The sequence below is a fragment of the Trematomus bernacchii genome, unplaced genomic scaffold (genome assembly GCF_902827165.1).
Source record: "Trematomus bernacchii unplaced genomic scaffold, fTreBer1.1, whole genome shotgun sequence".
Taxonomy (NCBI): domain Eukaryota; kingdom Metazoa; phylum Chordata; class Actinopteri; order Perciformes; family Nototheniidae; genus Trematomus; species Trematomus bernacchii.
Window position 1 is genome coordinate 3,947,874 of NW_022988098.1, and position 16,747 is coordinate 3,964,620.

General features: G+C 40.4%; 1 protein-coding gene across 1 annotated transcript; it reads left to right on the plus strand.

The window, feature by feature from the left end:
- The first annotated feature begins 202 nt into the window (after nucleotides 1-202).
- On the plus strand, nucleotides 203-14,496 carry cxxc1b (CXXC finger protein 1b). Its single transcript, XM_034122015.1, has 14 exons — nucleotides 203-327; nucleotides 1,435-1,550; nucleotides 1,634-1,734; nucleotides 1,846-2,036; nucleotides 2,806-2,961; nucleotides 3,446-3,592; nucleotides 3,689-3,796; nucleotides 3,901-4,079; nucleotides 5,300-5,507; nucleotides 9,064-9,174; nucleotides 9,287-9,336; nucleotides 9,418-9,514; nucleotides 12,403-12,555; nucleotides 14,121-14,496. The coding sequence occupies exons 1-14, from the start codon at nucleotides 325-327 to the stop codon at nucleotides 14,265-14,267; spliced, it is 1,767 nt and encodes a 588-aa protein (XP_033977906.1). The 5' UTR covers nucleotides 203-324; the 3' UTR covers nucleotides 14,268-14,496.
- Nucleotides 14,497-16,747: the final 2,251 nt, after the last annotated feature.

Below are 16,747 nucleotides of genomic sequence, written 5' to 3' on the forward strand. Positions count from 1 at the left end.
AAAAAACACTGATTTGATTTGTGCGGCTAGTATACAGTATTTTCCGCACTAAACGCATTTCTTAAACAATCCAACAGGCGGCAGTAGTGCACCGTTTGATGGTTAATTTGCCACCGAAGAAGAAGAACACATGACCAACGACCAATGAGATTCGTGTATTTTTACGAGTAGTAACGAGTTCAGCCGATTATGACCGATGTTATTTCCGTGTACATCTTAGCGGAACGCTAGCTATCGAGCTAATTCGTTCACTGTTTTGGTGTTGCATCTGTTTTCTTTCCATTAAAAATTGGTGAACGATCCAACGTTTGAAGATCTCCCATAATGGTAAGTAAGCGATAAAAACACCTTCTATCAAAGTTAGCTAATTTAAAAAAAGAAGACTAATACGTTAACGTCAAACGGCCGTAAGTTTACACCCCAGAGGAGACTGTTGTGATGCTACTCAGTTAGCTTTTAGCGTTTAAATACAAGTCATTATGATGCCTTACAATGACTTTACAGCGTTAGCTAAATTCAATGTACTTTTCATAACTCACTGCGTATGTGGTACAGCAAAGTAAGCCACTTTGGCATCGTTAACTGATGTTTTAGCCAGCTGATGCTAATTGGCTAATGTTACCTAGCATGCTAACAGATCCATATAACATACAGTATGTGTGTAAAATAATAAGATAAGATTGACTTTATTAATGCCAATTGTCTGTCAAAGCAGCATGTAAACAAGGCATTGCAAATAATAAAGTAAACGATAGTAGAACATAATCAAATCTCACAATAGAAAATGAAACCGAACTAACAAGTACAATATATACATGTTGATAGTAAAAGATAATCAAAGCAGTTTGTATTATTACTCGGAGTTTGCCGTTTACTCTACGTGCTGGTTACCTTGCCAACTACTAGTATTTTGAACAGTATTCTTAAGTCTTTCTTGCTGGATATTACAATATGAATAATATACAGTATAAATAAAGGATGATAAGTTAACAAAGTTGGCTATACAAATCTGCTACCTAAGCCTAGTTTTAAATGTTAAACACCATGCTCTGGCCCTTACAGTGTAATACACATGTTTGTATTTGACTACAATTATAGAAACAGGAGTGTACATTTTTCTGACAGCACAGGAAGAAGGATCTGTTTCATTTGACAGGAGATTCATTTACTTATACTGTTGAAAATGTATGGTTGGGGAAATTCAATGCAGAGACTTAGATAGGAGAAGATACTGAGCAGCAAAACGGTATTACAGCAGAACTACTCTTCAAAGTAGTGGTATTGTGAAAAAAAAAAATATATGGTTTTATCACTTAAACAGCCTTCTGCTCTATTTGAGAGAAACTTGTCCTGCAGCTCAGCAGTCAGTTATGCAGGTGTTGTCTATATGTTTACCAGTTGTTATGTGTGTTATAATACATATTGTACTTTCAGGACAGCGAAATGTCTGACCTTGACCATGCACCAGGGCCTGAGAACAGCAGCATGGACGGGGAGAACGCACCACTGTACTGTATCTGCAGGAAACCAGACATCAACTGCTTCATGATGTAAGTCCAGTTTCTCTTATCACCGCATATGGATGCACCAATGCTCATACACTCATTCTTTTATTTGCTTCTCCCACTGACAGAGGCTGTGACAAGTGTAACGAGTGGTTCCATGGCCACTGCATTAACATCACTGAGAAGAAGGCGAAGGCAATCAGAGAATGGTATTGCATGAAATGCAAAGGTGATGAGAAGATTTTTTTTCTGTTGTCACAGCATTTGAAAATGCCATGCTTAACATTAAGTACATCACAAAGTCATGACAATCCTGCGTCACTATTCCCCCTATCACCAGGTAAAAACCCCTCTCTGGAAATAAAGTACAGAACAAAGAAAAACCGAGAGAAGGAGGTTGAGTATGACAGAGGATCGGACAGACAATCGGACAGACAGTCGGACAGACAGTCGGACAGACAGTCGGACAGACAGTACAGCAGCACCCCGAGTACTCCTGACTATAAGAGTGAAAGGCGGCGTGGATCTAAAGTAAGTCGCACTTCTGACCTAATTATTAAAGGTAGGGTAGGTAAGTTTGAGAAACCGGCTCGAGATACACTTTTTGTTATATTCCATGGAATGCTCTTAACATCCCGATAGCAATGAATTTCTTAAGTGCTTTGACAAAAAATCCATAAATAAATGTCATCTGTGGAAGCCGTAATACTGTAAAAAGCACGACCAATCATTTTAGCCGGCCCGGCTAAAATAACTGGATGGCCTACCTGCCTGTCAGCCTTCCATCGGGGCACAAACTTATCTCGTGCCCTCATTGGTCATGTGCGCGTTCGTGTGTGTTGGAGGAGGGGCTCTGTAAGGAAGTGGCAGATTTTCTCCGGTTGTGTATTTTCAAATTCTAGCGATCTCGAGCCGGTTTCTCAAACTTACCTACCCTACCTTTAAGATTTGACTGCATCAAAAAAGTATACAAAATAAAGAGCGTGAGATCTTTCAAATGATTACGAATGATTGAATCTAGAGCACCAGGGCTCCATCTGATTGGCCACATATTTGAACATGCAGAGCGTTAATGAATGGGACAATTAATAGCATGTATGGCAGTTCAAGCAGTCTTTGAGATACATGAACTGCAAATGCTAATATAGATTACAATAGATTTTTTATATATTGTGCAGCCCTATTGTTCAGCTGTCAATTTGACTGGTCTTCATCTTCCTCAATGTTATGTAGGATGTAAAACAAAGCACATTTATTAGGATGCAATGGCTCTTATTGTCCATTGTTTGCTTTTCGTCAGGTGAAGCGTTCAGTGCGAATGTGTGGGGAGTGTGAGCCGTGCAAGAGGACGGAGGACTGCGCCACGTGTGACTTCTGTAAGGACATGAAGAAGTTTGGAGGCCCCAACAAAATCAGACAGAAGTGCAGGTTCAGGCAGTGTGAGGTCCGAGCCAGGGTAAGTCCCTCTATTTTACTTACAAACAAAATTATACGAGTGAAAGTGTAGCAGAATATTTGACATTTTTGCCCTGTTAACTTTTTAAATGTTTAGCTTCATGTGACTTAATCATGAATTTTTATGGATGCACTTAATTTAATCCAGTCATTTTAGAAACGCCATGATCAAACTGTGAGACGAAAATATTCTTGTCCCCTAAATGAGTAGTGCTCTGTAATATTAATCATGCATATAATATATTATACGGTACCTTTTCAGACACACAGTGGTTTGTAAATTAGACTTTAAAAGGTATATTTGTTTCATTCCTGAAGCGATTAGCTGATGTATTTGTGTACTGTGCTGCCCACTCCTCCTAGTACTAGACTCCTGGTACTAGGATGGGTTAAATGCAGAGGCCAAATTTCACTGTCTGTGCTGTGTGCTCTGCATGTGTGACCATTAAAGAGGGTTTCATCCCTCCCAATTCCTTCCTGTACAGAAAATGCTGCGTGTGAAAGACGAGGAATTGGCTTTGCAAGAAAGGAGGGAAAACAACTACCACAGACGGAGGCGATACTCTGACGACTACGACAGCGAGGCGGAGCTCTACCAGAAGTACAAGGCATCAGGGAACAACCACAGCATGGTATGTAACAGCATCTTGTTGCGTAGAAACATTAACAGCTAAAACACTTGATCTGGAAACATCATGTTGAGTCTTTATTGTTCTCCTCTCACCAAGGGATGGAACAGTGATGAAGATGATGAGGCGCCTTTCAGTCCTGTCATGCGTAAGAAAGCTGTGAAGGTGAAGCACGTCAAGAGAAGAGAGAAGAAGTTTGACAAGAAAGTGAGTTCCCTTGAACCATTCTCATCATCATTTGAAGTTCTGCCAGGTGTACGCATGGTAAATGATAGTAACACATATTATGTCCTTATTTTTTAATTATCTAGAAGGAGTCCCGGCGGCACAAACAGAAGCAGAAGCACAAAGACAAAACCAGATCCAGTGAGAAGGGCGAGCTGCGGGACAGCACGGGGCACCGGCAGTGTCTCGGGCCGAGCTGTGTGCAGCCGACAAGAGCCGGCTCCAAGTACTGCTCTGAGGAGTGCGGCATGAAGCTAGCCGCCAAGTAAGAAGTCCTACTTTCACCAGTCATGCATTAATGTGGCCTTTTTAAGGGGTAAGATACTTTATTCCATTAAGGCATCTTGTCACGATTAGCCTGTCGTGAATGATTGCGATTCACGACATTACCCAAATATAATCATCAAATATGCTTAAAATGAAACTTAAACATACTGGATTCACTTTATTTGTAGTCTTAAAGGTAGGGTAGGTAAGAATGGAGAAACCAGCTCGAGTGCGCTAGAATTTGAAAGTACGCAGCAGAAAAAAATCTGCCCCTTCCTTCAGACTTCCTTACAGAGCCCCTCCTCCAAAACACACGAACGCGCACATGACCAATGAGGGCACGAGATAAGTTTGTACACAGATGGAAGGCTGACAGGCAGGTAGGCCATCCAGTTATTTTAGCCGGGCCGGCTCAGATGATTGGTCGTGCTTTTTACAGCGCCACGGCTTCCACAGATGACATTTATGTATTTATTGTCAAAGCATTTAATGTATTCATTGCTATCGGGATGTTAAGAGCATTCCATGGAATATAACAAAAAGTGTTTCTGAAGTGAATTACCTACCCCACCTTTAAGAAACCAAATTGAAATTTAGATTTCATCTCAGATGTGACATGTCAAAATAGCAACATTGTGTGATTTTTGTAAATCAGACGGATCATTTCTGTATTTAAAAAGAAAAAAGGTTCCATACCATGATAGAAAGCTCGACGGCTTTTTTGAGTCACTCCTGAAGATGTTCCAAATTATCCTGATAATGGAAATTCACCACAACTTCTTCAGCTTTTTCTGTGATCCACAATAGATTTCTATATTCTCCCACCTCTAAGATGCTTGCTTAGAACAAAGAAAAGCCAACTTATCTTAGGTAGAAGTGTAATACATTTTCTATTCTTTGGAGTATTTACCAGTAAAAATGTTCTTTTTTTATTAGAAACCAAATGGCCAAAATATGTTTTAGGCCCAGTTTGTGATTCCCTGATAGTACTATAGCTCCACCTAGTGCGAGAAAAGTAAAATGCTGGTAAATTGATCACTGCCTTCGAGTCCCTCATTTAGTCTTTTTTTGTCTTTGTCAACATTATGTTTGATGTAGTGTCCCTGTCCTTTAGACGTTTCACTATTTATCCCAGACAACCTAATTAAGACCAGGGAGACATCTTGATAATGTTGCCTTTTTTAGGCATTTATAAGAATCGTTCATTTTGCTCCACAGCCGGATCTATGAGATCCTGCCTCAGCGCATCCAGCAGTGGCAGCAGAGCCCCTGCATCGCCGAGGAGCACGGCAAGAAGCAGCTGGAGCGAATCCGCCGCGACCAGCAGAACGCCCGGCTGCGCCTCACAGAGATGGAGCGGCGCTTCCACGAACTGGAAGGCATCATCGTCAAGGCCAAGCAGCAGGCGGCTCGGCAGGACGAGGAGGTGAGGGGGGGGGGGGGCAGCTCAACGTCAACTTTATTGTCAATCTTTCAGTTTGTGTGTACAGACGAGAGATCGAAATACCGTTTCCCACAATCCCGAATACAAAAACAACAATTATATATAAAAATATGGATGCAATTATGTATATACCTATATATATATATATATATATATATATATATATATATATATATATATATATATAATATATAGATATATATATATATATATAGATCTATATCTATATATATATATATATATATATATAGATATATCTATATATATATATATATCTATATATATATATATCTATATATATATATATATATATATATATATATATATATATATATATATATATACACACACAATCAAAGACATATGAAGGGGAGAGAGTTCAGCCTGGTGGAAAAAACAGCTCAGCTTGTTGTAATTATTTTTCTAACATGCTTCCAATGAGTCTTGTCAAAGTCAGGCTAATTCTTTATTTTAGGACCTGTATCCTGTTGTTTGAAAACTGACAGCATATGACACATTAGCATTGTCCTCTTGCTTTTTATTATCTATACGTTGTCGTAGCAACTTAAAATCAGCTGCTGTCAAGAGAAAATTATGAGTTAGGCAAATATGCAAAGAAACACAATATCGATATAAAGTATTTTCAGATATTTTCTTTTATTGCTTGCAAGCAAGACGACTCCTTCTGAGTGCGTCCTGTTCTGTTTGTTACCGTCTGTTTTATAGAGAAACATCAAAGATCATTTACATGACAACACAACAACATGTGGTCCAGAGGCCTGTACTACGAAGCCGGATTTTCTCTTAGCCGGCTGACTTCAGGGAAAACTCGGGCTTTCCGGTCCTACGACGCTGGTTCTCTTTTTAGCGGGCTAGATCTCCATGGTAACTTATGCTGAGCGGCTAACCTTCTCGGGAGCAGGTTAGGTTGCAGGCTAAGAGATCAACTCAGTGAAAGCACCGCCTGCTGACCAATCAGAGCTCCGTGTGCGGAGTTTAAAGCGATCAAGTCATATTACAGGATAGAGGAAATACAGAAAAACTGCCGTTGCAGGAAAGACGGCCGGCAAAAATCAACTGACTGTGTAAACGTGAAAATGAATAGAATATCCCCTCCCATCTTCAGAGCAATCTGACTATTATAACATTAGCGTTAAGAAAGCTTACTTAAATATCTGCCACAACATAAGTAACCGGATCAGAGTAACATTAAGTACAGTCCGCGGCACTGTGAGTGCAGACGTCGATGTGTCCCATTATCATTCATATCATATATTTCCTTATCTGAGTCAGCTTCTTGAGCCGTATCTGGCCGTGCAACACTCACAGTGTCACATACTGTATGCAGAAGTATTATTTTAAGCAACACATTAAGTTGACGAAAAACACTCGAGTCAAATTCTCCTAATTAAAGTCAGATCCACTCGTGTCTTGGACGGGGCAGTGATTTCATAAACCTGTTAATGTACGCATTCAAACGCTTTTTCTTTTACCAGCTGTATTCACCTTGCAGGTGCAGCTATGTGGCTTTTATCCGGGATAAAGTGTTTAAGTCATGGATGTTTAAAGTTTAACTTCTTCATATTTGACTAATATTAAAGTTCACTTTTCATTCAGGAAGTATGACGCTGCGCTGTCAGTACGCTTGTCCGTGTTTGAGATTGGTCGAATGCTCCAAATACCACCCCTTTCATGTGAACGCGCACCTAACTAGATAGGACACGGCTGGCTTGAGCGATCCACTTGATAACCAGCGTCGTAGTACAGTTTAGCCAGAGCGCGTATGTTTTGGATTGGGCCAACCGGCTAACTCAAACATATCCAGGTTAGGAAAATCCGGCTTCGTAGTACAGGCCTCTGGTGGTTGCCCTATGGCAGTAAGCTAAACTCACACCCTACCAAGACAACAGTTGGGTGTCGCAGTTACCCCCCGAGAGCAAATGTCTTCCTTTCCCCCTGGCCTTCCTGTAGTGTCTTAAAACCCTTCGTGAACACATCGGTTATCACACATCCATTTATTTGCCATTCCCAGGATACCACTTTGTTAAAAGTTACATTTCATTAGGATTACACTGTATTAAGCTTTAATAATTGCCATAACAATGTGCTGCTATATATTTGTTTGAGTTTTTTCCCCATGAGCACCAACCAAAAGACGCCTGCTCTCACACTTTGTATGAATGAGTTGATGCTATTCACCGCTCAGTCTGACAGCTTAGAGCAAGGAGGATGATTTGCGTACGGCGATAAAAGAACAACAATTACCCGGCTGATCTGCTTCCTACGTAATTTGTTTTGCTAAAGTTTCTACGATAGATAGTGGAATCCTCCATTATACTGATTCCCAGTTATGCGTAGGCGAGGAGCTCACACACACTGTTCAGGGCGATCTCCCGTTTTCATAACTCTTTGTCTCCTACAGTGTACACCTGGCTTTTGCTACATTTCTATGCAAGCTAAAACTTTCTTCTATGACTATTCCCTTCGTTTCGTATCCAACCCATCAGAACCTGGGATTGGTGATTGTGTCTATTTATTCCATAGTCATAGCAATATCTCATGAGAAAAATAAGCATATCATGTAATAATAAGAATCAATCTTGTAATGTTATATAAAAATAGACTCCACACTTCCACCATCCTGAATTCTCCTACTCAATCATATTTGTTTGACATTTCAGCCAAGGTCAGTTTCGGCCTTGGTCATTTTTAATGATGTCTTAACCATGCTTGTCCTTAGCTACCGACTCCCTCTCTCATGATCTCCTATTCCTTAGCATTACACCATTATTTTCTCAGTTTCTGTCTTTGAACTCAAGGATCCAATTAGCAGGAGATTTCACAGATGAACAGTTAGCGTATGTGTTTCTGAGCATGTATGCTTTCAATGGTTAGGGTCAGCGTTTCCGCCAGGGGGGCGTCTTGCCGTCATTTGACGCCCTTATTCAGCTCGGAACTCGAGCCGAGGGGCGTCCAAATAAATAAATAATTCGAGAGAAGATCGAGTTTTTATCGCTTGAAATGAGGAAAAGGTAAAAGGACAAGGACATCCCTCTGTTGGAGGGGCAAAGGAGTCTGGTGGGATTCTTTTCGCCGCCAGCAAAGCGTGTTCCTGTGACGGAAAGTGTACTGCCTGCGAGCCTTGACAGGGGGGTGCTAGTGGAGCATGCGCGTGAACTGCGAGCGCCGGAGCCTCGCAGCGGCGAAACTGAGGCTCCGTGGTAAACTGTGGTAACATGAAGAGCCGTTTAGGAGCCGAAAGAGCCGGCTCTTCTTAGTGAGCCGAGCCAAATGATCCGGCTCACTAAGAAGAGCCGGAATTCCCATCACTAATACGTAAAGAGATAGTATCTATAAGGGACGGCTCAATTCAAAATTCAAGTCACGTGACACGAGGTGACGTCAACCCCCCGCCCTCTCAGCCCTGGTCTGGCGGAAACACTGGTTAGGGTTGTTATTTAATCTGTCCCATACTCACATAAAAATATCCCACAAGATCAAATACTTTTTCATAAAATGCTTTTGTCTCTGTGTGCAGTGTAATGAAAACGACAGCGAGGACACAGACCTGCAGATCTTCTGCGTGTCTTGCAGTCATCCCATCAATCCAAAAGTGGCACTGAGACATATGGAGAGATGTTACGCAAAGGTGAGTGTTTTCAGAATTCCTGATGCTGCCTTTAAGCATAGAACATATCATCTTGAACAAAAAGCAATTGGGCGGGTTTTAAAATGTCTCTCCTGTATGATTATCTTGACAGTATGAGAGCCAGACTTCCTTTGGCTCCATGTACCCTACAAGGATAGAAGGGTAAGAGAAATAAATCCTCTCCAAATGTTTAACTTGACTCTGTTCAGTCGCTTTACTAACATTTCTTTATCTTTTCCACAGAGCAACGAGACTCTTCTGTGACGTGTACAATCCCCAAAGCAAAACGTATTGTAAGAGGCTTCAGGTTCTGTGTCCGGAACATTCCAGAGACCCTAAGGTCAGTGGAAACCCCTCGGACTCGTGTATGATAACCACAATCAATAGAAAACCTGCTAAAACCTAAAATATTCATTGAGAATTGAGAAAGAAAGAAAAAAGTCCCAGTTAGAAATAAATTAGGAGGAAATTCTTAAGAGAAACTGATAAATGATTCATGGACAAAGTTTGTCTTTTGTTATATTTAATAAAGTAATAAAGAAAGTCAATATAAAAGTGAATCGATCTCAAATGCAGGAACAGAGCAACTTCATCCTCGGATGATAAAGAGGTTCTGCACCCAGAACACAGCTCACAGTCACACTATATAGTACAGAGAAATCCAACTGGTCCCACCCTTAAATTCCCTTCGGCATCATCTACACATCCCCAGCATTAAACTATAAATCCCCCTCGTCCTTAACCATTTGCATATCCCCCTTATACCTTCTGTAGGAGCCAAAATGCTTGTTTTGCCATTACTTATTATTTGTATCTTCATTTCTGTTTGCATCGCGTTTAATTCTTATTGTTTATCACTTCCGGCAATGGTCACGTGGGTGTGGTTTATTGTTATTTAGGTCACCTGTTGGATGCCGGTTTGGGAGGATATGATGTAGGAAGAGGGCAGGGTGTCCGCGGGGTCTTAAAAAGTATTAAAAGTTGATAAATCAATTTAGCGAAAATGAAGGCTATTAAAAAGTATTAAACGGCATTTTCCAAGGTATTACATTTTGTAGCTTGTTTTCAATAAGTATATAAATTGTCCAAAGAGGTTGTATTCTACAGTTTGCCTGAATGTAATCATTGCGTAGGTGTGTAGTGTGATTCTGTGTAGTTTATTTATGGCATCCCGTTGGATTTGACGTCATCTGAACAGGACATCGCACGCTCACTGCTTGATAGCGTGCGAAGGTCCATTTACGCCGGTTGTTAAACAACATCGTTATGGGGAAATGCAAGTCTGCGTCCAAATGGTTGGAAAATCAGGAGGAAGGACAATCAATACTGTATATAGTAAATGTGAGGTAAAGTGTGTCGCCAATGTAACCGGTTAAAACTCCAAGTGGCGATGAGGTCTTAAAATGTATGGAAAGGGTCTTAAAAGGTCTTAAAAGGTATTACATTTGACTTCAGGATTCCTGAATATACCCTGGAGGGTGAATTTGCTCTGATACTTTCTGTTGACTAATGTAGCGGCACAAACTCCCTATGAGTTATGCCGCTGAGAGGCTAAAATGTGCTCTTTGCTGTGACGCGTTCCATATAAGAGTCCGAAGTCATTCATAGTCCATAGTGTTTAATAAAACGCAAACAAACAATGTACAACTCCCGACCTGACGGTGAACAGAAAGTATCAGAGCAAATCCACCCTCTTCCTACATCATATCCTCCCAAACCGGCATCCAACCGGTGACCTAAATAACAATAAACCACACCCACGTGACCATTGCCGGAAGTGATAAACAATAAGAATCAAACGCGATGCAAACAGAAATGAAGATAATAATACAAATAATAAGTAATGGCAAAACAAGCATTTTGGCTCCTACACCTTCCTTTTGCCTTCCTGAAATGTACATCCTTAACATATCTCTCTGTTAAACACTTACAAGACTCAAAATACAATTTAACAGTGTAAAAGGCAATCAGAGTATAAGACTATATGTTTTAAATGATTATATGATCATTTGACACGACACCGACCTCCACTGGGAGATTCTGTGTTCCCCAGCCCTGTTGTACTGCTTCGGGTGATATATCCTCGTAAGCTTCATCAACTGCAGCCTCCCATGGTGCAGTTAATTTGACGATGTGCAGGGACATTTGTGAGGTTGACCACATGATCAAATCTGGCCTGATATTGGTTGTGATGATCCCTGGAGAAAACTAATGTTTGCTGTCCTCAGATGACAATAAATTATTTCTGTGGATTGACATGACTGCACATAGTCCCTTGATCCTCCTTAGAAATGGTCTGTTCTCCTTAGCAGCGGTCTGTTAGCTAAAATTACCCACCTCCGGAATGTTCAAATTGACCAATCAGAATCGAGTGTTCAACTAAGCCCTATAATAACCACAGTTAGCCTGTGTGACCTACGTTTTTCATTGCCATATCTACACTGTAGCTAATGTGCAAATGACAATAAAGCCTTGAATCTTAATGGTGAAATCTGTTCATACAGTCCGCTAAATAGTAGAGTTAATGTGTAGATCAGGGGTACTCAAACTGTTTTATTAAAGGTCCACTTGTGAACTTAATACAAGGTCACTGGTCCGGATCAATGCCAGTAAAGGCCCCTCCGCCCCGGAACGGAGAAACAAAACTGAAATTAAGAAGCAGTTTCTTACGGCGCTCTATGCATGAGGGGGTTTCTCGACATGTCGTTGCAGTAAATTAAAGGGTGTTTCATGTTGTCGTTGCTGTGGACCTTCTTAATCTACCTTCTTTGGGGGCCCCCTTCTGGTCCAAGCACTTGCCTGCCTTGCCTGTCGGCAAACGGCGCCCCTGTATACACACACCCATTCAATACATACATACAGTATGGTGGCTTGAACTAGTGGGAGAAATGGCACTGTTTGTCTGTAGTCAATGCCTTGAACCTCGGCAAAAAAAGGCATTAGAAGCATTAGAAAGTCAAGGTAAACTTGCGGTTAACTTGTGGACACAAGTAAATATATGCACGTTCATTCTCACAATGCGTCAGACACAAGACGCGCGTACACAATGATGTACATTAATTTATCAGAATCAGAATTATTATTATTATTATTTATTTATTTTTTTTTTTATAATGGGACACAGGGTTTGGTCCGGATTGATTTGCAGTTCGGTCCGGATCCGGACCTTGGTCCGAAGTTTGAGAAGCCCTGGTGTAGATGGTTAATTTATGTTTTTTTTGTTTTTAGATCCAAGGGGATGAGGTGTGTGGGTGTCCTCTGGTGAAGAACGTGTTCGAGCTGACCGGAGATTACTGCAGGGTCCCCAAAAGGAAATGCAACAAACATTACAACTGGGAGAAGCTCAGGAGAGCGGAGGTGGACCTGGAGCGAGTCCGGGTGGTAAGTCGAACACCACGACTGCTTCTTTTGGTTTTAACCAACAACAAATTTGATATTTCAGAATCAGAAACAGAAACAGGTTTATTACCAGGTAGGTACATAACATTTACATAAAAGTAAAACAACAATTAAAACACAGATAGAGAACTAGAAAAAATACGATACGATAATACTTTAATGGTCAGATCAAGTCTGAAATTTGACTTGCATCACAGCAGCTCCATGTGTAACATCTAAATAGAGTGGCGAAGTCCCTCCCCTTCCGGTGGACCTCCATGGGACCTTATTTCGGAAAAATTATGTATTGAAGTCAATGGAGAGAGAAAGATTATCTTTCGATCCCGTTTGAATTGTTCCACGAATTACACATAATGATGTTTGTCAATTTAAAAGATAATTTTGCAAGTCAAAAAAAAAAAAAAAGTGTCGTAAAACTGTGAAGTAACACATTTGTTTGTGTGAAACGCTCAATGAACTACATCTCACAGAACAACACACGTCACCAAGATGGCCGTCACTACTGTCTTGTCAACAAAACGATTGACTACCCTCACTATCACCACAATGAAACACGTCCTGAAGAATGTCATGCAAAGCTGCCTGCCTGCCTTCCTTTGATTCTCTCTGAACTGCCTGGTCGTTTTAATGTTTAATGTCAACCATTTGTGCAGACAGCATGAAGTAGAAAAGATCGCTAGCGTTAGCGTTAGCATTTCTCCCCCGGGCTTAAATTGTGTATTATAGAATGATCACACCGGTGACAGTACTCTTCAAAGGGTTCACGAAATATGACTACTACTCTTACTGTTTAACATTTTGGGTTACTTAATGTTACTTCATGTTAAGGCTAATAAAAATGACAAGGCTGTAATGCTAACTAACGTGCTAGCTACTAGCTAGCTTGATCCAGACACTGCTGGTCCTTTCATCAGACGGGAAGCGAAAGAACGAGCAAGACCCATTGCTGGTATGATAACAACCTGGTACTAAGCACACAGGCATCTTGTTAAAGTTATCTTATCTTAGCCAGCGCCATATAGATAGATTCTATCTATATGGCGCTGATCTTAGCTATCTCTGTTTTAGTGGAGGAAAACAATTGTGACATCACTTACGCGACTCTGGGATTTGTAGTCTTTCTAGTTGCGTATTTTTCATAGTCTTATATTTCAACAGTTTTACGACAAACTGTGACTTTTTTTACATGGAAATGATTTGTTAAGATTGACAAACATCATATGTGTAATTCATGGCACAATTCAAACGGGATCGAAAGATAAGTTTTCTCTCTCCATTGACTTCAATGCATAATTTTTCCGAAATAAGGTCCCATGGGGCGGAAGTAGATGGGCGTGACTTCGCCACTCTATAGACAGATATCGAGACACAATACATGAAAAACAAACAACAAACATTTAACATAACAGCACGATCACTGAGAGAAAACATGATCAAAGAGCCTTTAGCGTGCATTTGATCTGGGATTTAGCTCTGTATTTACTGTGAGGGTTGACTGGAGCACAACGGATGCCTCAGTCTGACGTTTGGCTTGTTTCTGTCCACAGTGGTACAAGTTGGACGAGCTCTTTGAACAGGAGCGTAACGTCAGGACGGCGATGACCAACAGAGCCGGTCTGCTCGCTCTGATGCTTCACCAAACTATTCAGCACGACCCCGTGACCACCGATCTCCGTGGTAACAAGGATAGGTAGTCGACCTGTCTGCACCTGTACTCTGATCACTGTACGTGATTTGAGTTTTAAATGAAACTATTTGGTCCAAAACAGATTTTCTAACTAGATAATTATTTTAAAATGTTTGTATGATAATTAACTAAAAGAGGTAAATGGATATATATTTTCCTGACTGTGATGGATGAACTGCTGCTGATTGATAACAGCTGTTTTTGGTATGATCGCTCAGAATAAACACTTTGATGTATCTGCTATTTTTTCTATAATTTCTTTGAGCCAGCATGTATACAGGTATCTTTGATTAAAGTTACTGACCGAGAAGTGTAGTTGTATCGGTCCTTCTTCAAAACAATCACTGCTGTTTTCAAAGGGTTAAATATGGTTGCACACATGAATGTAAGCAAGGAAAGGCTGATTTAAGAGTGTATCAAAAGCAGTACAAGTATATTGCAGGGTAGACTATTCCCAGTCAACAAAGACTTTAAATGACTAATTCATAGTAACCAAACGCTGACACACATCCACACAACTTCCTGACTCGGAGTGCAGACCCACAAAGTACAACGAAAAACAACATCTCTCCCGCGATCACCTTATAAAACCTCTCATGCCACACTGCTAATGTGATGGGATGCTCCTGACTGGTCAATAAACATGCAGAGCTCTCTGCTTTTTATAATTTAAAAGGAAGAGGATTGTATTGTATTTACTGAGCTTTTTTTACTTTCTGATTATGGGTAATATTGTTTCTTGATTTAAAGTGGACCTATCATGCTATATTTGAATAATATAGTGTAGGACCATACCTATATAAGGCATATTTATACTTTTTTTTTTTCAAAATACCAAACAGATCATGCATTTTAGCCATGCCTCATTTTGCTCAATTTGACATTTTTTAGCTCTGTTTTTGCAAGGGCTGATTCTGTGAGAACATCATCTACTGGCCTGGCATATTATGTACTACAGCGTCTCCAGCGCTTTCGAACGGCAATGGCCGTGGCTGTCTCCTCCTGATTGGTGGAGTTGGCCCAATAGCCGTAGTGCCACCGTCCTGACAGTGTTCAAATCTGGATCAGTTTTTATCAGATCCGTTGCAGCCCCTTTTTTAGAGATTTGGGTATGGAGGAAAATAGAGGGTTGTGTTTTCTCACACTTGGTGAGTTCCCTGGAACACCGGGGACACATATTCATGTATAAAAGACGTACAAAAGTGCATTTTGCATGATAGGTCCCCTTTACATAAATACTAACAGGTGATATATTGATTATTTAAATACACATAGTTGCTGCTCATATATTGATAACATTAGAAACTTTATAAGGCTTTGCCCCTCAAATCACAAAAAAGGTTCACTCCCCAATGTTATATTTGTATTTGTGTGTACTGCCTGAATATCTGTACATTTAAAATATTATCTTCAAGTGCTCCTCATAAATTCCTGCTTGCTGCCTACTTTGGTTGATTGCATATCATTTGGCCTGAATAAAAAGAAAACGCTACAATATTGTTTAAATAGAGGAACAAACTATATGATAATATAAAACAATGTCAATGGTAGATATGATGTCCTAGTTGTGCTCCAATGTGAAGACAACCCTTCGTTTTAAGGCGAACACAATGCTAACAGTAGCCTATACTTCTTTCTAACAACCCGAGAAGAGAGCCAAAGTACACCATAATATGACGCGTGCTGTCAAAGAGCATGTGCAGTAGAAGATAAGTCACTTCCTTCCGCTTGTTGATTGTTTTTTTCGTGTCTATCCCTTTAGTACAGTCCAGCGCCATATAGATAGAACATAATTCTATTATATGGCTCTGGTACAGTCTATATACAGTCTATGTCTATCCTGGTCAAATGCAAATAAGTAACGTTTGAAATGAGTAAACAACAATGGTTGTATATTAGGGTTATTATTTTGCTAGCCGGAAATAGCTTAAGTAGAGATGTAAACAAACAAAAATATATACACACTTTCGCTTGAATAAATAGGAGAGTTATCACGTTGCCGGAGAATACACATAGAAGTTACCCGTTTTACAATTTCCCTTGAATAAAAAAAAGTTAATAAGAAACTACTTGTTAATGCAAATTATTGTTGTTAATAGTGTTGTCTCCTTGGAGGCGGGGTCTCGTTATTTCCTATGAGAGCTGCTCATTGGCGCATGACGACAAAATGGCCCAACTTTTGAGAGAGCGAAACGTCACAGATTACCCATCATGCCTGACTGTCAGAGCAGAAGTACCAAGCCCCCAGGAAGTGCGCCGGACTCTCAGGAAAATATTCGTTGTGGCCAAACGGCGGTACTACACTTCCGTATCAGTCGCTGGGCCCAGAAACACTTTTCCCCATTGACTTACATTGGGAAAGAGACGTCTGTAAATCGTTGGATAATGTTTTTTAAACTAAATAAACTACCCAGTATGAACATTTGTATAGCCCTTATTAAAAACATTCGGTCCTCAAGTTGTAAAATGTGCTAATAACGTTATTCT